Raw genomic sequence first — 23889 nt, 5'->3', positions numbered from 1 at the left:
AAATGGAGTTGACTTCTGAGCAGGACGAGGGGCAATACGGCTCCCGCAGCCAGGAAACAGCCGACGCAGAGACCACAGGGGCTGTGGACGGCCCGCGGGAGCAGAGGGAGAAGCCTCCCGGGAGCCGAGGCCCCTGCCTGTCCTTCCCAGGGCACAGCCCGAGGCAGGCGACTCCGTGGGGCCGAGGGAAGCAAGCAGGGCTGTGGGAGGCCCTGGTCCTATGCTGAGTGCCGGCCCAGGAGGGAAGCCAGGGCCGCCTTGGAGAGCGAGGGAAACCTCTGCCATCTTCTGACGCGGAGGGAACAACGTTCCACCAGAGGGCGGAGCCTGGGCAAACACCAGCCAGCCTTCACCCTCCAGACTTGTGGAAGCAGAGGTGAACCGAGTCCCACTGAAGCTGCAACACAGGCTCAACCCAGCTCAGGCCCTGCCTGGATTAAGGTGATAGAATCCTTCCCTATTTATTTGCCTGACAGAAGAGAGGATGGAACAGCCCTCTTACAGGAAAGTAATTGTCTTCAGTCTCCGTGCTTCAAAAGTTTATGTACAAATGTGTGGCACACAGGAAACAACGATGAGACAGTGTAATGTGATGGAAAATAAGAAAAGAGATATGAAATGGACGAGATGGGGAATTTCAACAGAGAATTGGCATCTATAAAACATACTATATCCAGCAACTACAAAATACACCCTTCTCAAGTGCACCAGAACACTGACAACGTAAGCTGTAGGTCTTCACAAGTTACAACGGATTGGACTGGTAGAATCCCACAACCAGCTGAGTAACGTGGGAGCAGACGCTCCGGCCCAGCAGGGCCTCCAGGAGAGGGCAACCTCGGGCACCAGCCTGACCGCAGCCTCGTGAGACCCTGGACCAGAAGCCCCAGCTGAGCCACCCCCAATCCCTGACCCTCAGAATTAGAGACAGAGTAAATATTTTTTTCTCCAGCTGCTGGGTTTTGGGGTAATTTGTTACACGGCAATAGAGAACTAATACATTTTCCATCTTCTTGAGTTGGAAACTTCAATTATTGATTTTACACATTTCTTCTTTTCCAACACATGCATTTAAAAGTGATAAATGTCTCTCTAAGCACAAATTAAACCCAAAGAAAGCAGAAGGAAGGGCACGCAAAGAGCAGAAATCAGTGATACAGGAAGCACACACACAACAGAGGAACTCAACAAGGCCCACAACTGTTTCTTTGAAAAAATTAACAAAATTGGTAAATCCCTAGCAAGACTGATAAGGGAAAGGAGAGCCCAAAGCAGCCAGAGTAAAAGAGGAGACGCACTTGTGGGGCCTAAAGACCTGGGACACGGGAGCGTGTCAGAAGAACTCTCCCTTTATTTTCTGAAACGTCTTTATTCCTAGTCTGGTACATGTTGACGGATACGACCCACACACACAGCGTGACCTCTGGGGTCCTCACTAGCTGTAAGCCTGTGTGGATATTCTGAAACCAAAACGTCTGCACGTCACCCACTTGGCCCCTGGGCCAGGGCTCAGGGAGGCGTGTGACACGAGGTCTCCACGCAGGAGGAGGGGGTCAGGGCAGAGGCCCAGGTCACCAGGTGGGTGCAGCTCTCAGGGTCTCTGGTGGGTCTTCCTCCACCCTCCCTTCCCTCTCCACTGCCTCAGAGGAGGCCTCTCCAGTGTCTTCGCTCCCACCTGTCTCAGTTACCTACCGCCATGTGACAACCCACTCAGTGGCTTAAACAGCAACCATTTTGTGATCCATGACTCTTGGCTTGACTGGGCTGGTCCTCCTGTGGTCGGGGGCGGGGAAGCCCAGTTTGGGGAGTCCCATCTCCCTGAGTTTCACTTCTCTCGCTCACAACCTGTGTCAGGTGCTCCGGCGTGGACGTTCACGACGGGGCCCCGGCTCTTACTCCCACCACGAGTCTGGTTTCTAGAAGCCAGCAGCGTCACTGTGGTTTCCAGTTATAGAGTCCACACTGACCAGTGGGGCTCAGAGTCTCCCCAGACCCCGAGGATGTGGGTCAGGGCGCCCCCAACCCTCTCCTGTGCTCTCGGTGGTCCTGGCCCTGACGGGTGAGTGTGGGGCCAGGAGGAGCGAGAGGACTCCCAGACACCCATCTACCTCAGACCTAGGGACCCCACTCCCTGAGCAGGCAGGGCGTTGGGACCTTCCGAGGGGGCCTGAACACCCTGAGTGGCTACTACAACCAGAGCGAGGCCGGTGAGTGATGCCGGCCTGGGTCCAGGTCACCTGAAGAACTTAATGCTATAAATTTGACGACTTGGATGAAATGGAAAAATTCATTAAAAACATATTTACCAAAATTGACACAAAAAGAAATAGAAAATCTGAATAATCCTACATCTGTTAAAGAAATTGAATCAAAGATGTTTTTAAGATCAAAGCCTTATTTAACATTCAATCAGACCTTCAGGGCAAGAGACTAAGTCGGAATCTGAATAGCCTGGTGACGACGTTATTAAACGGCTGATCTGCGGTAGGAGGGTCCGGGGAACCTCCAGGGGCAGGGGTGCACCCTGGCTGCATCTCACCGCCCCACGTGCTGGGTGAGGCCAAAGGAGAACCCCACTGCTGGGCGTGAGGAGGGTGAGCTCCCCAGCCCTCGGGCGGGGACCCCTCCCTCCCAGGCAGAGATGGAATGAGGGGACTTCGGACCTGGCAGGAATTGGTGAATGGCCTCCCCCTACAGTAAAATGAGGAAGTTACTGAAGCTGTGATTATATTCGTGACCAAGGTGGCAAGGTGCGCAGAGGGGGAGGGGCAGGCGCTGACATCCAGAACATTCTGTCAACTGGATTGGCTGAAACGTGTCGACAGAAATGAAAACCACGTGGCTTGTTTACAGCAGTCTCTTTCTTCTAAAGCAGCTTAAACCTTTTACAGCCTCAGAAAAAGCAACACAGATGAAAAACGATAGGCTGTCTGTGAAATAAATCGTCAGAACTACACTGGATCCCAATATCCACCCTCCCCCCACCACACACACAAGACGACACCTGAGAGAGGAGACTGAGTGCTGAGCCGAGCTTCCAGGCTGAAGACGTCTCAGTCGGTACAGGTGGCACCTTGCCGTTAGCACCTGTCAACTTTTTCAGATTCTTAGTATTTCACGTTAAAAAATATATTCTGAGGCTGTGATGCAGATGGCCGAAGGGAAAGCTTCCCAGAGAGAGTTGAGAATTGATGATTTTTGTTCAAGGTTGATCCCAATTTTAGTTTCATTACTTGATCCTGTAGCGTTCTGGCCTTGTGGGAGAAGAGGGGATAAAACTTAGCCAGGCAGGCCGGACCCGGAAAGGCATCGCACCCCTGGCTCCCACAGGCTGGTCCCTGTGAAGTGAGCAGCGTCGTCCCCGGGCCCGGAGCCCACCTTCCTGGAGGCGCCTGCTCACCATGGCCCCTCCGTGGTACAGACAGCTGAGCCCACCCTACCTCCCTGGTGAGGATGGCGACCTCTCCAGGAGACACAGGGGCTGCTCCTCTCGGAGTCCCCACCAGGGCCCACCCAGGTGTCCACGCATACAGCCATCTGAATAATGGCAGCCAATGAACGGACAAAGGGAAAATCAGGCTCTCCTGCTCACATTGCCACAGCCAGCATCATCCCAGGTGGCTTGTCAGCAAACCTCCCCAACCACGATCCCACCTGAGACTCACACCTGCCCTGCAAGGGTGGGGCCCCCACTGCCACCCTGACACACAGACACAGAAACTGCCGAGCTGGAATCAGGTGCAGGCTTTCTGCTCCAAATCCCATGTTCCCCAGCCAATCTGCCAGGCCAGAAAACGGTGAAATGGAGAATGAGGCACCACGGCACTCCGGTGGGACAGAATGGACAGCAGCTAGGAACAGGCTCCTTCCAGCCTCTGCCTCACGAGAACTCAGCCAGTGGGCACTTGTGTCTCCTGTGCTGTGCCGGGACCTCCCTGGCCCCAAGGACGGGGCTCTTCTCTCCCCTCCTCCCTCCTTCTCCCCCGCCCCCCGACTCTGTTCTGTCTCCCTGGGGTATAACCTGGACCCCCACCTCTGGCCCAGGCACCCGAGACTCCAGCAACCCCTCCTTCCCTAATACAGATCCATCACAATTGTGGCCCAAATTAACACTCAGGTTTATGTCGCTATGACAAGGTAAATATTATTTCCTGCTAACTCAAAAAGCATCCATTGGTTACATTTCCTTTCCCACAGAAATCTGTATTCTTTGTGGAATTTGTAACTGCTCATTTAAAACATTTACCTTGTTTTCTCCACACCTGTCACTGAACACTCCCAGACGTGACTCCCCTCCACCTTCCTCTCCCTTGGTCAGTCCTCAGACCCACCTGTCTCCCCTGGAGGGACCCTCTGGGGCCCTGGCTGGCTGCAGCCTGGGGGCTCCTGGCCACTCTCTCGGGTCAGCTCCCTTTTTCCGGAACACTTGCTTCCTGTTCTCGGTCCAGCCCCTTGTTTTGGGAGAACACGTCCTGTAGCAGCTTCCAGAGAAGGCTGCAGAGGAAGTAAGTTCTCGAGTCCTGGCCTTCATTCTGCGCTGGCGCCTGTCCCCCCACCCACGTTCCTGCCGCCCTTCTCTCCTGCCCCTCTGTGTGTGGCCCACTTCCTCCCTGCAACCTCACGGGCCTCCTCCTGGCTCAGCACGCAGAGCCCGGTGCTGGGCACGTGGCCGGCCTCCCAATCTGGACACACATGCCTTCATGAAAACCTTTTTGTATCTTCTTGACTCCTCTCTCCCCTGGATCTGCCCGGCGCCTCTTCCCAGAATACCTGCCCGTCAGGGGTCAGCCCTTGGGTCAATCCTCCAGTTCATCTATTTCTGTCTCTCCTTTTCCTTTTGTTCTAGTTCCTGGGGGACTTACTCAACTTCATCTATTGATTTAAGAGTTTTAGTTTTAAAAAATTTTTGCCATTTTTTAACATCTCCAAGAGTTCTTGGTTATCTGAGTGTCCTGTTTTCATAACAACTTGTTTCGTGGGAGCAATATTTTCTATTATCACTCAGAGTATTTTAATTCTCATTTTTAATTTCTAATTTGTGTCCAACGATGCCTCTATTTCTTCCACGCGCACATTCCCAGGTGGTCTGTTCTACTCTCTCCTTCCTCCAAGGCTGTGTGATCCCAGGCTCCTGTTCGTACTCCAGGAGGAGGCACTAAAACGACGGTTAAATACTGTGGGTGTCGGTGGGCGGGGTGTTAGCTGGGCGGCGGCCTTGTCGGCCAGGTCAGGATGGGGACTCCCGAGTGTCAGGACTCTTTGGTCATCTGTCCTGGTCAGTTGATTTCTCTAGAGAGGACCCTCCTGGCTCTCAACTGGAGAGACGCGCTGGGCCCCCAGCACCGAGAGCAGGCCTGAGCCTCACCAGCTCCGCGCTCCGGAAAGCATCACGTGGCCTTATGTCCGACGGGTGCCTCCTCCTTCAACCTCTCTAGAGACCACACTCCAAGCCTCCTGCTGGGTGGCCAGGGGTCAGCAGCTGAGCAGAGTAGGGCAAGGAGGAGAGCCTGGGGCCTCATTTGACGTTCTATAGACTTGCAACTCTCGATATTTAGTTTCACAGTGCTGTGGAGTTGGCTTCTTGTTGGCATTCCTCTCAGCTGGCCCTTACACTGCATCACTAGGCGGCTTTCTCCCCAAAGCACACTGCCCTGAGTGTGGGTTAGGAAACAGGTTCAGCAGCTGTAACAGAGACCCAGATGATGGTGGCTGAACACCAGGTGGAGTGGCTTACCTGAGAGGGCGGCTCTCAGTGTTGGAGACTGTTAGTCGTTCCTCAATCCACGGCTTTCAGCTCAGGGTCTGAGATGGCTGCCCCAGCTCCTGCCATCATGTTTGCATTCCAGCCACAGGGAGGGGAGCCCAGGAAGTTCATGCACATTTCCTACTCACATCCTACTGGCCAGGATGTAGTCACATGCCCTGTGTAGCTGCAAGGGAGGCTGGGAGGCGTGGCCTTTAGTGGCGTGACCTGTGCTTTCTCACAAATGGCAGCAGAAGGAGTTGGCCTCTCTCACAGGCAACCGGCTCCTCTCCGTTTTCTCTGTCCTGAGGAGTCGGTATCATTTTGTCCCTTTCCCATTGTTCTGGTGCGTCTCCGGGCAAACTGAAGACTAACCCATGTGCACAACGGGCCTGCATACCTGGAAGGGCTGGTCTGCCGGCTGCTTGTTTCCAACACATCCTTCTCACCAGCCTGGCCTTCCTTGGCTCTCTCACCACTGCATCCATTGCATTGCAGATGGCGGTCCCATCTCACGTGAGCTCCTGGCCGAGGCGCCTGCCTTCTCCCATGGCTGTGGGGAACTCCTCACTGACGTGTGCACGGCGCTCGGGGCACCCACAATGCCTGTGCGCAGCGCTGTGCAGGGGCCCTGAAGGAAACACAAGGGGAGGGGAGGCAGGCTGGACAAGACACCTCTGCTTCCAAGGGATTGAGTGGGAGCTTGTGTTGTTACGTCCCCTGGACGTGTCCACGTGTCTCACCCACCGCCTGCCACTTTGGGCTGCGGCCACCAGCTCGCCCCGCGGGGCCGCCGTGCCCCCTGTGGACGGGGCCAGGGCTTCGGTTCCGGGGCTGCTCCAGGGTTTGCAGGCTTCAGAGGACGGGCTTGGGTTAGCCCAGATGCCCAGGGCCTGGGAGCTCTGCAAGGGACAGCGGCTCTCCTCCTGGAGGTAGAGGGACAGGCCCCCCTCAGATCTGATGCAGGCAGAGCTGAAGCCATCCTCCCCACAGGACTCTACAAACACGGTCACTACCCGGGCTAAAGGACACAGCACTTTTCTTTTTGGCTAGTGGTCCTGTGTGGACGGCATAAAAAAAGACGGCCGCTTGAGATGGATGGGCCTATAGGAGACTCAGGTCCTCAGAGGACAAATTTCAGAAAACACAATGAGAATTAAGAACATCTCCTGAAATAAACCTATCAGATGGCGCCACCACGCCCGCCTATGCATCCCCCGTCTCAGGGCACCCTTCACGTCCAGCTGTGCTCCGTGGCCTGGACCTCGTGTCCAATGTACTGAACTTGAAAACATTGTAACACTGGCTGGGCTGGTCCTGAACGGAGTCCCACGTGGAGGTGAAGAGCGTCTTCTGTGTAGATTTTTCCTAACACGGAAATCACTGCCCAGCCGTGCGGTCGGGCCCTGCTAGAGGCAAGCGGTGCGCAGCAGTGGGGTGGAGCTGCCCGGACAGCTGCCACCACTTGGAAGAATATGAGAGTGTGTCTCAACACTGCAAACTTCCACCAGGCAAGAGCTGTCGCTCCCCAACTGCAGTCCTCAGAACCTAAAACTCCCGCCCTTCTCTGGCTCTCCTGACGCCAGGACGTGCAGTGAGGGAGGCAAAGGCCACGCGCACACTCCGGTCTCCACGCCAGCATCGGCCTCTGAAAGCCCAAGGCTGAACCGACCATGTCGCAGAGGGAAGCGGCACATCCCACTCCTCTCTGGACCTCTGAGTTACCTGTGAGCCAGGCCCTCGGCAGCAAGCCGGTGTTACCGACCTGAATACTTCTTAAGAAACTTGACGTGGAATTTTTTTTAGTCACAGAAAAGCAGAGAGAGGCTTTAAAGCCTCAGGTAAACTCTCAGCGGCTCACGTCCCCAAGGGAGCAGCACGGAGCTGGAACACAGGCTCTGGATTCAGACAATCTTGGGTCGTCTTACAGGCCAGCACTCATGTGACCTCGGGCCAGTCACCTCATCTCCTTGGGTCTCAGTTTTCTGACCTGTGACGTGGGGAGCCACCGCCTTCGTGGTGTGGTAGTTGTGAAAGTGAGTGAGGAGACGCACCGGCGCAGGAGCAGGCATCGAGACCAGCCGCTGTGGCTTCATTTGTGCTCACTCCCCTTTGGTCCACTGACTCTCGGTCTCCGGGGCGGCAGGGCACTCTGAGCTCCTTCCTTGGGGAAGGGGGACACAGGGGAACAGTGCGGAACACAGGAGCCAGCGCTCAGGTTTCAGTTCCAAAAGAGACCTTTTTAAAGTAATAGACTTTACTTCTATAGTTTCCATCATCGACCAGATGGTGCATTTGTTACAACCAAAGAACCAAAAGTGACACATCATCATCACCAGAGTCCACAGTTTACATGAGGGCTCACTCCTGCTGTTGTACATTCTGTGGGTTTGGACAACTGTATAATGACACGTACCCACCATCACAGAATCATACAGAGGAGTTTCACTGCCCTAAAAGTCCTCTGTGCTCCATCTACTCGTCCCTCTCTCCCCACAACCCCTGGCAACAATTGATTTTTTCACTGTCTCTACAGTCTTGTTTTCCAGAATGTCATATAGTTGAAATCACACAGTATGTAGCTTTTTCAGATTAGCTTCTTTCACTTTGTAATATGCATTTAAGGTTTCTCCATGTCTTTTCATGGCTTGACAACTCATTTCTTTTTAGCACTAAATAATATTCCATTGTCTGGATGGACCACAGTTTATTTATCCATGCTCCTACTGAAGGACATCTTGGCTGCTTCTAAGTTTTGACAATTATGAATAAAGCTGCTATAAACACCCATGTGCAGGTTTTTGTACAGACAGGTTTTCAACCCTTTTGGGTAAATGCCAAGGAGCATCACTGCTAGATTGTATGGTAGTATGGATTGTATTTGTCGTTTTCCTCATATAGATTTTGTACACATTTTGTTAGATTTATACCTAGCACCATTTTTTTTTTGGTGCTAACGTAAATGGTATTGGGTTTTTAATTTCAAATTCTACTTGTTCATTGCTGGCATATAGTAAGTGATTGACTTTTGTATATCAACCACGTATCCTGTAACCTTGCTATAACCCCTTATTAGTTCCAGGAATTTTTTTGGTTCATTCTTTGGGGTTTTCTACATGGACAATCATGTCATCTGAGAACAAAGTTTTCTCTCTTCTGTCTTAATCTGTATACCTTTTATTTCCTTTTCTTGACTTACTGCACTAGCTATGACTTCCAACATGATGTTGAAGAGAAATGGCGAGAGGGGACATCCTTGCCTTGTTCCGGATCTTACCGAAAAAGCATCTAGTTTCTACCATTAAGGATGATGCTAGCTGTAGTTTCTGTAGATGTTCTTTTTCAAGTTGAGGAAGCTCCCCTCTATTCCTAGTTTGCTGCGAGTTTTTATCGTTAATGTGTGTTGGATTTTCTCAAACGCTTTTTCCACATCTATATGACTGTGATTTTTCTTCTTTAGCCATGATGTGATGGATCACATAAGCTGATTTTCGAATGTTGAACCAGCCTTGCACACCTGCGATAAATTCCACTTGGTCGTCATCTATAATTCTTTGTATGCACTGTTGGATTTGATTTGCTAATATCTTGTTGAGGATTTCTGCATCTATGTTCATGAGGTATCCTGGACTGTAGTCTTCCTCTCATGTAATGTCTTTGGTTTCGGTAATACAGGCCTCACAGAATGAGCTATGAAGTATTCCCTCTGCTTCTATCTTCTGGAAGAGACTGTAGACAGCTGGTATAATTTCTTCCTTAAATGTTTAGTAGAATTCACCAGGGAACCCATTGGAAAGTTATTAACCATTGATTCAATTTCTTTAACGGATATCGGCCTATTCAGATTGTCTATTTCTTCTTGTGTGAGTTTTGGCAGATGGTGTCTTTCAAGGAATTGGTCCATTTCATGTAGGTTATCAAATTTGTGGGCACAGAGTTGTTCATAATACAAAGCAGACTTTTGAGTCCATAATCTGAAGCAGTGGGTTGAGATCAGATGTTCAGAAGCCCTGAGAGGTAGGATTTTGGGCGTCCGAGGACGAGATTACAGGCATAAATGACAGATTTGGAGAGAACAAAGGCTTACCTGAGGCAGGGAGAATTCTCTGGGCTGGGAAGGAAAAGGGTCTGAGAAGAGGGGCCGAGTCTGACAGGTGGGGTCTCTGTAAAGTGGCCCGCCCCGCCTGCGCTCCTCCCTCCCCCATCCCTGCCTGGGCCCCAGCAAGGAGGGGACAACAGCGACGGAGCCCTCAGATGGGGTGTGGGGATGGTGCTGCAGGCTCTGGGGGCACAGCCCAGCACCACCCAGATCCAAGCTGCTGTATCAGGGTGTGACATGTGGATCTGAACCACCCCACGAGCCGGGGCCTGGACGGTCCAGGAGAACAGGCACGTTTTCCTGTGGCTGTGACAAGCGAGGGCACACAGGCACCAGAGGTGGGCTTCTCCGGACTCGTTGAGGGCAGTGGGTTCCTTTCCCCAGCTGGGTGGACTGACTGCGTCACTCAGGGTGGGAAGGAGTCTTCCTTGATCCCTGCGTGAGTCTCATAATCCCAGATATCCGGACACACGGCGGGCGTGTGTCAGCATCTGTGGGACAGACGGATGGACGCTGCCAGCAGCTGGGTGAGGAGACGTCAACCTTCCCACGCACGGACACAGGTGCGTCAGCACGCAGCCCAGCTGCAGCCCAGACCTTCTCCGCAGCGGCATCCCTCACGGCCCCGCTAGGCTCTGCTGGGCAGAAGCGTCAGGTGAGGACCCCACAGACACGGCCGGTCTCCACTGATAAAGCAAGGACCGCTGCTGGGGACCCATCAGGTGGCACACAGCTGAAGGCTCACATGCTGTGATCCTCTGACCAACCGTAATTCTGGAACGTTCCACGCTGCAGGCACATAAAACACCTCCCCACAATGTTAGAGAACATGTGCTCTGAAAAGGCATAGCAAGTTCCCTTTGATTTTGAATAGAACAATTTATTTTTAAATGGAGCTGACAAATACTTACGATTTCCAAATCCTGGGTAGCCTTCCTTATTTCCTCGAGTGGTGCCACCCCTCGAAATCTTTTTCTTTGTTCGTGCATTTGCTGTATGTGCTGCTTTAGCTGTTCTTCTAAATTCCCCTCGTGGAAGGCACTGAGAAAGCAAAGGGCAATGAGGAAATGATTTTACACGTTTAGTGCAGTCCTAGGCTCGTATGCCCTCCTGATGCGGTGACAACAAGGCCACAGAGGCCACCTGCCCCCTCCCCTCCAGGCGCCGGCTCACAGACAGGCCCAGGCCCCCTCTGCCACCCCTTCTCCTTAATTTAAAGCTGCTAGAACACACACTTTATTTTAAAAACTTCAAGTTCATTTAAGATATTACACATTTGGGACAATGCATATTGTGCCACACGAAGGAGAAGAGTGTGTCTTTGTTTTTATATGAAATACTGTTAATAAATCCTCAGAAGAGGAACAGAACGTTGTATTACATCAGGCACACACTCACACACAGAGGTCTAGTCTGGGGTTGGTCTTTCTAGACAAGGCCTCAGAGCAGTTGAGGAAGGATGGGGGCAATCAGCGGTCATTCCCGGGGTGCAGATGCTAGATCGCTACCCACACGTGAAGCTGGGAAAACCAAAGAAATGCTCGCTGATGAGGTTAAAGGGTTAACATGTCAGGACCCCAGAGCAGCTGCTGCTCCAGGTGGAGAAGGGCGTCTAGGGGCTGAGGGGACATAAGTGGGAAGTGATAACTGGACGGCTGGCCACAGGAGCTCCCTGAGGGCAGGGACTGCATCCTTCCCGCTCTCCGTCCCCATCCTGTCCCTGAAGCCACCACGTGCCTGGCCCTCCAGGAGGCGTTCAGCAGGTGCCGGGGGAGCAGCCACACCTGGCAGCGGGGGGACTGAGCCCTGGAGGCTGGGAACAATCCCGCTTACTGACCTTGCTTCTCTACTTGCTGGCGACGATTTCTCTCTGCTTTGTCTCGTTTTTCCAGATGGATTCTTTGGTATTTTCTCATTATCCATCAGATCTGTGGCAAAGGGAATCTTTGATCCCACCTAGGAAAACACAAGATGCTTTCAGGATCCAAGAAAACACTGCCGTCAACACAAAATGTCTGCCAGGCGTGTCACACGGCTCCTCGTCCGCGAGGGGATCAATGACCGGCTGTCCAGAGGAGACCGTTCTTCACACACCGCGGCCATCAGCCTGGGGCCTCGGCTCCCTCACACCCCCACCTTGGGCCTCTGCCTGGACGTCTTTGCGGAAGCCATCACGGCAGCTGGGGTCAGGGGGCATGGTGCAGAGCATGGGGACATGGGGCGGCCTGCCCTGGGTAACACCCACTGGAAATTCTGTCAGCACAACACACAGAAAACACACTATCTACAGTGGGCCCACGTCTTTCAGACAAATGTGACTGTACTTTCAAGTCACTAAGTGTCAAGCTATTGCAGAAGTGCTAACACATAACTGACCAACAAAGCGAGAAAGCAGAAAGTCTTGTAGGTAGAAAGCTGCATCATAAACCCATCGGTCTTGGATCAATGACATGATGAACTGGCACAAATAAACTCTGAAAACTTACGAGAAATACTTCAGTGTTGGTTTTTGATAAAGACCACTGTGACTCCACGTGACTTCCACATGTAAACAGGCCACGTTACAGCTCAGCTTTACCCCGTTCACCAGGCATCCACCACCCCCACGGCGAGAAGCAGCGCCACCTGCTCCAGTGATCCCAGAGCTCTGGATGGCAGGTCTCAAACAGGTCAACAGCCTGCTGCTCTTGCCCAGTGTCTCCTAAACAACATTTTCTTGGCCCTCCCCAACAGGCTACGGAGAGCCAAGAGCCCCCTGAGGCTGCGGGTCAGAGGTCTTCCTGGGTGTGGGCAGTGGCCAGAGAGGCAGAGGGTGGACAAGGGTGACGTCAGGGGCAGAGGGAGACAGGGGAAGCCCTCTGTAAGAATCCACAGACCGTTTACATTTATTTTGAAAACAACGAATTCCTTAAACTTTGCACAAACTGTTTGAACAGCACTACAAATGCTAGAAAGCTCGTTGTTTCTGAGACCTGCAGACATCGCACTGGACTTCTGGTTGCCTGGACTTGGTGTCTCATCCACCTCCTCAAGGTGCCGTCCTCCGACTCCAGCCTGACTCCTCTCTTTCTCTGTAGTCCCTATCCACTGGGTTGCCTTTCTGGAATGTTCCTTTCCCCTCCTCCCACCTTGGGCCACACCTGGATGTCTGGTTGGTGCTCCGGGCTCTCCTACACAGCGTCCTAACCAGTTTCTGCCCCCCGCCCCCGACTTCTTGGCTCCCGCCCATCCTGCGCTCTCATACTGGGTGAGCTTTTCTACGCCCCTTTGGGTGTAGTCCTGTGCTGCCGAAGAATCTTGGATACCCCCACCCCTGGTGCACAAGCCTGAGAACCAGACTGATCCCCTCCCACCTCAAGGAGCTTTACATTTGTGTGTGCACCTGTGCGTGTGCACTTGAGTGTGCGTGTGTACTTGTGTGTGTGTGCGTGCGCGCGCGCGTCTGCTTGTGCGTGTCAGGGCAGCACAGCTGCTGTGAGAGGAGAGAGGGCACACCTCTCGGGGCATGTGAAAGCCAGACAGAGGGAGAGACAGGGCGAGTGTGGGTGTGGGGAGTGTGGCAGGTATTGAACCTCCTGCCAGGGGCTCCCCCGCTGGAGTCTGGTGGCATCAACGCAAGCGCTCCCCTAGATTGTCTCATCTGCCAGGTCACCTCTACGTGGATTACCAGGGCGGGACCTTGTCTGTCTGTGTCATCAGTTCCACCCTAGCACAGGCTTGGCTCTTAAGAGGCGCTTAATGCCTGGGAAGGGTGGGAGGGAGAGGGGGAGGGGAAAGGGAGAGGACGGAGGGAGGGGGGAGGTAGAGGAGGGAGAAGGGAGGGGGGGTGGGAAGAGGATGGGAGCAAGAACCGCCTTCCAACCCTTTCCTCTACCCCACCTCCCATGACGCTGCCAGGCTGCGGACACAGCAGAATCAAAACTATCTGCCGACTGCCTGAGAGCTGGCACACTTTCAGTTAATCAGGATTCTCCTAAACATTATTCCAACAGAAAAAGAGAACAAACGCTAAATCCAGCAGGTGTTTTTTTTAAGTCAGACATTTGATTTTATTAAATTAAAAAATATTAAAAGTATATGATTTGGAAAGAAGCACCCCTAGCCATATTTTACTTTTACTAGAAAATACAGAGAAGGGCGATTTACCAAATACCACTCTTCTGATGAGAAAGCAAAGAAGCACAAACATGGAGCCGGAGAACGAGGAGCAACACCGCCCTTTCAGTCCCCGAGAGCCGAGTGGCGCCCTCTGGTGTCCCCTGCCCCCTGCAGGGGGCCCGCGCAGGCTCCCAGCCCCTCCTGCGGGGACGGAGACGCCATGTGGCCACGTGCACCTGTGGACACGCAGACTCTGGTCTTCATCTGTTCACATGTGTCTCTGCAGACGACGCTGAAACCCACAAGTGCACGTCTCTGTACGTGCACGCTTACGATCTGATTGCTTCTGTTTCTGTAAGATGCTCTACCAAAAGTGTTCACAGAAACGTGTGTTTTTAATCTTAATAGATATTTCCTGAGAAGTTGAAGCAGCCAGGGCAGCAGTGACCGGGCGCACCTCACCTCACAGCCCTTCCCACCCTGAGTCACAGTCTCTCCTCTCGGCCACCCTAGCACGTGACACCCCGTGCCTCCTGAGCGGGCGAGCACTGTCACCTATCTGTCGCATTTAGGCCCCCTCCTCTGTGAACTGCCTGTCACACTCTTCACCCATTTTTCTATTGGATTCTTTGATTTTTAAAAATCTATTTGTAATCATTCTTCATATTTTAGATAGTAACCTTTTGTCACAAATATATGTCACAAATATTTTCCCGTGTCTTTTGACTTTGACTATAGTATTTTAGGAAATACAAAATATTTCAGTTTTATAAAGTAAAATTTTTCTATTTTTAGTTTCAGAGCTTCTGGGTTTCCTATTTCACTTATGAGGCTTTGCGCTACTCCAGGTTATAGAAATATTCCTAAATTTCCATGCTATAAAACATAATAACTGAGTTTCTACGTCATACACAAATTCTATAGAATGGGACAACCTTCTTGCAGAGTACCACGGAACTCACGTTTCTAATCAGAATAAACCACACACAGCAGGAGAGCAGCTCCCACAGTCCCACCTCCGGGCACAGACGCAAAAGATCTGGACGCAGGTCTTGAAGAAGCATATGGGTGGGAGCAACCCAAGGGCACAAGGATAAATGGACAAGCAAAACGTGGTCTGTGCACGCGGCAGGACAGTATCCAGCCTTGACGGAAATTCTGGCCCAGGCTACAGCACTGAGGAATCTTGAGGACGTTACGCTTGGTGAAATAATCCAGACACAAGGACAAATGCTGTGTGATTCCACGCATATGAGGGACCTAGAGGAGACAGATTCATGGAGACAGAAAGTGGATGGTGGAGGCCAGTGGCGGGGGTGGGGGTGGGGAGTTAGTGTTTAGTGGGGACAGAGCTTCAGTTTGGGAAGATGAGGATTTGTGGAGATGGAAGGCGGGGATGGTTGTATAACAACATGTCTAACTCATCCTTTTTAACGGCCACACAGGTCACCCATAATTCGAATGTAACAATTTATTTAGCCATCTCTATCTATCAACGTTTAAATTGTTTCCCATTTTTTTGCTGTAATAGAGCTCTGAAGGCTTTATTACATTAAGAACGTCTAACTGTGCCAGTCTTTCTATTCCTGGAAGAGATGAAACACGTATTTTCAATTTTTACACACATAGGAGAAAGCTGAGAGGTTAGAATAAATATAGTAGCAGACTTTACAGCACGTAGAATGTTAAGTAAACAGAGAACATAAAATTTTATCCATAACGCCATGCAGGCGTGGATGGTGGGCGTCGTACTGGACAACGACAGGTGGTGGAGTAACAGGAAGCTCGGTTTCCTTGAAAGTTGCTGCGGCTCTGATGTCATTCTAATAGTAAAGGAACACTAAAAGCTCGTAGAAAAGACAAGTGTTTCAGGGTCTAGAATGCCTTTAATAGAACAAACCGTTTTAATTCTATCTCTCGAGACAGGTTTCTTTAGTGAGAAGCACGTGTCACATGAGCAGATTCTGTGGGAAGGGCCACAGTCCCAGTGGCGCCCTCGCCGGTGCTCTGAAGACCCGGCAGCCGAGCAAAGCCCAGCCGGGCCGGGGGACAGTGAGGCCATCACAGCATGCCAGCCCCGGGCGGGCCACCTGAGCCAGCAGGCAGGGCCCAGCGACCCCAACTGCACCTGAGCCAGAAAGGTTCTGATTCTGGAAATCGGGGCGCTCCACCGTGACATTCCACTAGGATTAAAGTATCCCACCGTGTCTTTTTTCTTTTAAGGTAACAAACCATTGCTCTGTTTGGATGAACAAAGGCAACCTGGGAAGTGTTAGGCGGCAGAAGAATTCAGTCACAAAGATTCTTGTTAGGAGACGGTCACGGGGCCACCTGCTGCAGACAGGAGCCCTGACAGAGGGTGAGAGAAGCAGGCAGGGGCGTGCGGAGAATCAGCATCTGCTCGGCCCAGTGTCTCCCCCAAGGGATGCATCGGCCACAGAGGGGAGACAGTGGTTCCTCAGGGAGGGACCAAGGTTCATCGACACCATACCCGGTGATGTGCTGCAAGGACAAACACGGCATGGCTTCCATGGTGTTCTTGCCTGAGTGCAAAACCTCAGCCCAGTCGTGAGGAAACATCAGACAAGTAACTGAGATGAATGAGACCTTCGACAAAATAACTCATCAGTACACTTCAAAAGTGTGAGACCGGGACAGACAGCCTATAGGACACTGCGGGGATGTGGCAGCCGAGGGCCGTAGGCCCTACCAGAGCAGGACGGCAGTGAGAACGCGGTGAGTCTGGTTTTCCTTTCATTCGCAGCACCACCCCGCCGTCAATACTGGTTCTGAGCATGTCTGTGGCGGTGTAGGACATGAACACTGGGGGCTGGTGACGGGTGTGTGGAAACTACACTATCTCAGCAACTTTTCTGTAGTTCTGAAGTTAGCTCCCTACAAAGTGACAATAAAAACACACCCCTGGACTGTCAGAGTGGGCCGCCCTGCTCACCTGCTGTGAGGTGGAGGCCAGCGGCTCAGGGCGCCTTCCCCCGCATTGGGGGACGCAGAGGAAACCCCCTGGCCTGTGGGATCACACACAGGGAACATTTCTTCAAAGAACTGAAGGGCCGTCGTGGCCATGTTCAGCAGTGGCCTTGCCTGACCACTCCCAAGACGTAAGAGAGCAGGTGTATTCCAGGCCTGCAGGTCCCCTGTGCCTGTCCGGGCTCAGACCCCCGAATGGTTTGGGAGAAAAAGGGAAGAGAGGTGCCACTCTCGGGGTACCGTGTGCCCCACACAACTGGGGAGCTGGCAACCCCAGTGTTTGCTGCCGTCCTTGGGAACAGAGGAGACAGGCCGCTGAACACCGCTTCCTGGCTTCCAAGGCGAGCAGCCTCCCTGGGGCTGAGACCAAGGAAAGGAGACCCTGCAGCACTCCTCAACCTCAGCTTCGCTTCCTCAGTTTCCCCACCCCTGTCCTGCCTTCCTCACTGAAGAACTGACTCCTCAGACAGAAAGAAAACACACTGGTCAGAGGGCGGGGAGGCAGCGGTCGAGGGTCCAGATGCAGACTCTCCCGTCGGCCGAGCTCCGGCCCAGCCCCCGTCACACGCCAGCCTGCAGGCAGGTGGCTCTCTCTCTAGGTCTCAGCCTCCTCCTTGGTGAAGCGGGGCCACTGGCAGACCCACCCGCCCCACAGGACTGAACAGGACACGCACAAGCACGGAGCACTGGGCACGCGGGCCGCCCGCACCGCAGTCACTGCGGCTGTTCCATCCTCCCGCCCTCCCTGCCACCACGTACCAGAGTCCTCTGTGGGGGCAGCAGCTTGCTCAGTTCCTCCTTCTTCCTCCTCATCATCTGGGTGTGCTCCCTCCACTCCTGCAGCACTCTCTTATCCCTGGAGGAAACACGTCGTAATATCAGTGTCACAGTTAAAAGCAGCTTCAAGCAAAGCTTACGAGGATTTCTACTGTCATTTTTACAGCTTCAACCAAAAGCCCTTTACTCCTGGTCCCTCCATCCAGAGGGAGATGCTGGCCGGACACGACAGCATGCTGGGTGGGTTGACATGCACGTTGGGGCAGAGCTGGGCACTCAGATCCCCGCCCCAGGCTCTCTGGGGTAGGGGGCAAGGCAGGCCCTCCCTGGATGCCCCCAGGTGAGGCACCAGGAGAAGGCCAGGCCGGGGCTCTGGCCAGAGCTCGGGCTTCGAGGCCCTTAGCACTCACGGGTCTATGTTAGATCTGACAGAGTGTTGCTGACACGTCCACTTCTCTTTAGACACTTGCCTTTCACTTTAAAGAGCGAGCGTCCTGTCCTCCCCCGACCCCCTCTCCTGTATCCCATGGCCATGCTGCTGGCACCACCTCACCCGCTGCTCCGTCAACTGCCTGCAGCAACACCCAAGGGGACCCACTGTCCACAGCGCGGAGGCCGGGCCGGGCACCGTGATGCTTGCGGAATTTCTGAGTTGAACGTGAAAGCAACCTCTGGTTTGGCTGTGGTTACAGCTTTGGGGACGGGATGAGGTCCCTGCGAATCCTCCCCAGGCCCAGGGCCCCACCCACCGCATACTCTGGGTTCTGGAAGCCACCCCTACAGCCCAGGTCTCCACCTGCCTGTTTAAACCAATCCCTGATCTTCCATAAGATTCCTGTAGTCGGCACCCTTCCCATCCCGCCCTCAAACCTGGCCCCTCGTCCCCCCTTGGCCTTTGCCCTGGACTCTCCCACCTCCCGTGGGCTCTTCCATCCTCAGGGTCACAGTCCCTAGGCCCTGGGCTCCGCCCGGCTGCCCCCAGCCCTGGGCCTCCACCCTGCGTTCGGCGCTGCCGCCAGATTTAGGGGCTTTTAGGCGCCGGGGGAACCTGGCTACACTTCCCCGGGTTCCACCCTGAGGTGTGGGTTTTAGTGTTCCTGGCAGCCGTGCTTTGCTGTTTCAGAGCCCAGGAGGGCCGGGCACCCACGTCCGCAACTCTGCAGAGGCCTCCTCCTGCCCCTGCCCGGGTGGTTCCTGAGCCCCCAGCCCCAAGCTGAGCTGGTGCCCTGAGTTCTCCTCCACCCAGCACTCCTGACGGGGCACTTGACTGGCGAGACCTCACCCGGGCTGAGCTCCGGGACGCAAGGCCCCATCCTAGTCTCCATCACCTCTCGGTGAACTGGGATGGGAGGGACTCCTCTTGAGAGGCACACAGTGAAGTTCTTAGGAGCCGCAGGTGCACAGATAACCAGCGGCACAACCAGGGTCCAGAGGGCCACGCTGAGAGCGTAAGCCACAGGCCAGGACTCCCCACGCCGTCACCAAGGAGGCCACAGAATGACAGCTCAGGGCCCAAGGCAGAGAAACCAAGGAGAGGCTGGCACTCGCCCTTCATGTCCAAGAGCTTCCCTCAGCAAAGGTGTGCAGCATTCTGGGCACCAGAGCCCACCCGTGCCGTGTGAGCAAGGGCGCTTCCTGCTCGCTGCATCCCTCGGCGGCCAGGGCTACCCTGAGTGCCTGCCCCAGCAACGCACCCACCCATGCCACCTCCCCGTGCATCGCCCTGATCATGGGCTGGTCTGAGAGGGTGGGGAGGGTGGCTGGTGGGGGGAGAGCGACTCACACATGAACTCAACAGGCAGCACAAGCGATGGAGGCAGAGGGGCTCATAAGGAGTCGAGGAGGGCAGGCACCATGGCAGCCGGTTCTAGAAAATGACATCAGGAAAACAGGCAGAAGCAAGGCAGGAGGGGTGGGGCCCACCTGGAGCAAGGCGGGGGGTGGGGGGCGCCTGTGGGGGCAGCACAGTGAGAGAGTGGGGGAACACATTGGGGGTGACAACACAGTGAGAAGGTGGGGGACACCACGGGGGGCGTAGCACAGTGAAAGGGGGGGGGGGCAGCGCAGTGAGGGGAGGCAGCACAGTGAGAGGGTGGGGGCAGCACAGTGAGGGGGCAGCACAGTGAGAGGGTGGGGGGACAGCACCGTGAGGGGGGCAGCACAGTGGCAGGGGTCGGGGGCAGGTGCCTTCGGCGTCGGGTCTTGCCTGTGCTCGGCCCACACCTGGACCAGGTGGCAGAGCGGCAGTTGGGCCTCCCCCTGCCCCAAAGCCTGGACTCCAGCTGAGGGACACTTTGGGGGACTCTGTGGGGGGCGACCTGAGCTCGGGCCTGGGTGGCTGCCCCGATAGCTATAGCCAACGACCAGCACGACCCCCGGCACAGCCTGGGCCAGACCCCCAAGTCTCAGTTGGCAGCATCCCCGATGTCAGGATAACCCTGGGGCAGGGGACATCGTGTGCCCGGGCCAGTTCTGAGGGTCTAACATCACCTATCCTTCCACTGAAGAAAAAGAAAGCCCAGTGCAGAAGTTTGTCTGGGTGTCGGAGGGACAATGGGTGGACAGTCTGTATCCGCCAGGGGCCCGAGAGAAAACACATTCATGCAGGATGATTTCAGGAGGGTTTATTCACAAAGGGACTATTCACAGGGGGAGGGGCAGTGCAGGGGCCGTGCGAGGAACAGCGTGGCTGCAGCCACCCCAGCCCCTGGGACAAGGGAAGGAGTGGCTGCTGAGCCAGGAGAGGGACTCGGCCAGCCCCAGGTGGCCCTCACGGGGAGAGGCGAGGGGGGTGAACACTGCCCTCCCTCCCCCCCTCTCTCCCACCTCCTGCTGGGGCCCCCCACTGACCACACCCAACCAGAAGGTGAGGGCCACTGGGGCGCTGTGGATGCCGTCCACGCCAGCCGGCCTCCTGGGGCCCAGAGCACGGTGGGGACGGGCGGTCGGCAGAGCCAGAGGACAGAGATGGTCAGGTCAGGGCTGACCGCAGCCAGCAAGAGGCCCAGCGAGGCAGGGGCCAGGGTGAACTTTCCTGATGAGCATGTTATTTTAAATAACTTTCCTTAGAAAAAACCTCTAAGCCAGGCAACTGAAGGGAGAGGAGCGCAGATTAAGGAAGAAGAAGAAATCAGAAGAAAATACAAGAGAGCAGGCAGGTGGGGTGAGAGGGATGCCCTGTGTGGTCTGTGCCCACGCCCGCTCAGGAGTGCGGCCTCACGCAGCCCGGACGCTGCACACCCGACGAGAGGCAGAACGTCGGCTTCCAGATGAAGCAACAGCAGACCCCGCGAGGCCCGGCACTACCACCTCCGTCTGAGCCCGCACCCCCTCGGCAGGCTGGCCACGGCACAGACCCCTTGCCCCGCCGACGCTCACCTTCTCCGCTGCTCCAGCAGAGCCTGCTTCTCCCTGAGCTCTCTGAGGGCCGAGGCCCAGCTCTCCTCCAGCCTTCTTCCTCGGAGCGCAGCTTGGTGTGATGACGCGATGTCAGGCAGGACGCCCCTGAAGGAGGGTGTCTTCCTTCTAGAATCACACAAAGTTTTTAGCCGCATTTCTAACAAAACCCTGCGATGAACACTCACACCTGGATGACAGGCATTAGAAAACAGACACTCACAACGTGAAGGCTGCTCACTGGAACGACCCTAACAGTTACAGACAGCTGCCCATGGAAACCCGCCACCTAGGCCACTGCCGGGCCAGCAAGCTTGGGGCGGGTCTGAGGGCCTCGTGAGGGGCTCCTGCCTCGAGGTGCCAGCCCTCCACTCCCGCCCCCCAAACCACCAAGTAAACCTACAAAGGCTCTGAGCCGGATCTAAATCTGAAAGGATTTAGATGGACCTGAGGCAGGAGATCATGGACGAAACTGTCAAGTGCCCTGAGAAGGCCGACTGTAATCGACTTGGATGAGTTATCTTCGTTCGTGACAAAAATGAGCGAATGAAGGAGGGAGGGAGGGAGAGGTTTCTAACAGGAGGCTTAGAACACTGTCCTCAAATGTGTGACTCTGTGGACTGAGGATGTCACAACAGCCTCGGACTCGACGCCAGGCTACACCGGGAACCCACATTACCCACTTCTAGCTCTTTAAGGTTACAATCGGTTAATGATACTTGAACATTTTTTTATTTGGAAAATTTTCAAACTTACAGAACATGTGAGAGAACAGTGCAGTCAACACCTGAACATTCCCACACTGGCCGGATCGCTGCCTCTTCACACTCACTTCTCCCACCGGCCCCTCCACAGAGTTTCTCCACCACAGGGGCACCGGACACGGGCTCTGCCGTCCGCAGGGCTGAGCATGTGGCGCCACAAACCAGAGTGACCGCTAAGATTCTCTTCACCCCCAAGAGCCAATTTCTGTCCCCTCAGAACGATCCCCTGTTGAATGCATGCTCTACATTCACCATGTTTTATCTGGCCCCATTCTCCTTCTCTCTCTCTCTATGCATACATCCACACACGTGTGTGCACACACACACACGGCATCTGAGTTCTTCTCTTGTGTAAGCTCCTCCTTGGAGGCCCTGTTCTACGTAACATTAACCTTGAGCCAGCGCTGGCACCCGCTACATAATAAATGATGACAATGCGGACACAGGTCTACCTGACGTTTTAAAAGACAATCACAAAATAACAGTACAACTTTGCAAAGACCAAGAAAATGCACCTTTGCTTTCAAATTTTACCTGAAAACGTGTCTTGGGTTGGAACGCTCTTTCTCCTTAGTGTTTAACGCTGCCTTGAGGTTTGGAGGCAATTCCATCGGCAAGAGCTGGTTTTTAAGGACTTCTGCTTGTTCGTGCTCCACGATCTCCTGTCTCAGCTTCCAGAAGCGCCTGATCTCCTCCTCACTCGGCCAGTCTTCCGAGGGCTCGGCGGACTTTCTGAGGTCACTCAGGTCTAGTTTTTCAACAGGTGGGAAAAAGTCTGCCTTTTCTCTTAACATGGGCTCCTTTCGATCCTGAGAGTTAACAGTTTCTCTGTTGGGCACAGTGTCTTCAAATAAATCTGACAGGGCATGTGGCAGCTCACTTAGGTTCCTCTTTTTAACTGGTGAAATCGCTGGAGAAAAAAATGCTGTTAGTGGACTGTGCTTCAACACGGGCCCCCAAGACTCAAACAAGCCCAGTGACCAGCTCCCTCCATTCAGAAGGGCTGGGGGTGACTGGCTCCCTCTGCAGAGAAGGCCTGGGGGGGGTGACTGGCTCCCTCTGCAGAGAAGGCCTGGGGGCGGGGGTGCCTGGCCCCCCCTGCAGAGAAGGCCTGGGGGGGGTGACTGGCTCCCTCTGCAGAGAAGGCCTGGGGGGAGGTGACTTGCGGCCTCTGCAGAGAAGGTCTGGGGGTGACCGGCTCCCTCTGCAGAGAAGGCCTGGGGGGAGGTGACTGGCGGCCTCTGCAGAGAAGGCCTGGGGGTGACTGGCTCCCTCTGCAGAGAAGGCCTGGGGGGGCGGGGGTGACCGGCTCCCTCTGCAGAGAAGGCCTGGGGTGGGGGGTGACCGGTGGCCTCTACAGAGAAGGCCTGAGGGGAGGCGACTGGAGGCCTCTGCAGAGAAGGCCTAGGTGGGGGGACTGGCTCCCTCTGACCCAGGCCCTCACATTCCATATAAATGCATATAAATCAGGACACTTTCCCGCTCTCCCTCAGATCTTTTAGTATCTTTATTTCTAATTAATTTTAGCCCATATACCAGGTTGTTTTTGTTTGGCAATGCTTTTGTTGACTTTAAACACTTTTAGCTCTAGCTCTAGGTAAATTATTTGAGAAAAAATTGCCCTGAAACGCATTCCTCCACTATTGGTGCCAGATCCCACAGCAGGGACTGGAGCCACGGTGTCCCCCCGACGGTGCTGCCTGGCCTCGTGAGGCTTCCACTCCAGACTAAGACCTGCTGACAGGGCAGGGCGAGCCCACCACATGGGCCACAGCATCCTCCCCACGCACTCCAGACTCCTGGGCCTTTGTGTTCTTCAGCAGATTTTAAACAGCTTTGACCACTGTAAGTTACCCTCTTGTAAAAAGCAAATTCATTTTCAGCCTTTCAAGCCTATTTAGCTATTTTCTACCTTTTTTTCCAGTGGATTATACATCTATTAAATTTAAACCGATTCAGCCTTCTTTGTATAAAAACTGCAATCAGGCTGAAAGATGATGAGAAAGAACACTGATAATTTTAAA

The 23889-nt window shown here is 54.2% G+C and overlaps 1 protein-coding gene across 11 annotated transcripts in view; it reads right to left on the bottom strand.

The window, feature by feature from the left end:
- Positions 1-2843: 2843 nt before the first annotated feature.
- LRRC27 (leucine rich repeat containing 27) overlaps positions 2844-23889 on the bottom strand; it is a 43070-nt gene continuing 22024 nt past the window's right edge. For 7 of the 11 annotated variants that reach the window (XM_087432885.1, XM_087432887.1, XM_087432888.1 and 4 more), the window contains 6 exons: positions 22400-22775; positions 21084-21230; positions 17688-17784; positions 11680-11798; positions 10754-10883; positions 2844-3254 (listed from right to left, as the gene is read on the bottom strand). In XM_087432885.1, coding sequence (XP_087289011.1) covers positions 3108-3254; positions 10754-10883; positions 11680-11798; positions 17688-17784; positions 21084-21230; positions 22400-22775 — 1016 coding nt within the window. In that variant the 3' untranslated portion in view covers positions 2844-3107. The other 4 variants (XM_087432892.1, XM_087432890.1, XM_087432891.1 and 1 more) reach the window with 4 other exon arrangements.

Source organism: Ceratotherium simum, chromosome 6, assembly GCF_057802395.1.
Source record: "Ceratotherium simum simum isolate JZ-2026a chromosome 6, ASM5780239v1, whole genome shotgun sequence".
Classification (NCBI taxonomy): Eukaryota; Metazoa; Chordata; class Mammalia; order Perissodactyla; family Rhinocerotidae; genus Ceratotherium; species Ceratotherium simum.
The sequence above is the reverse complement of the archived record's forward strand: the minus strand, read 5'-3'. Positions and strand labels throughout refer to the sequence as shown.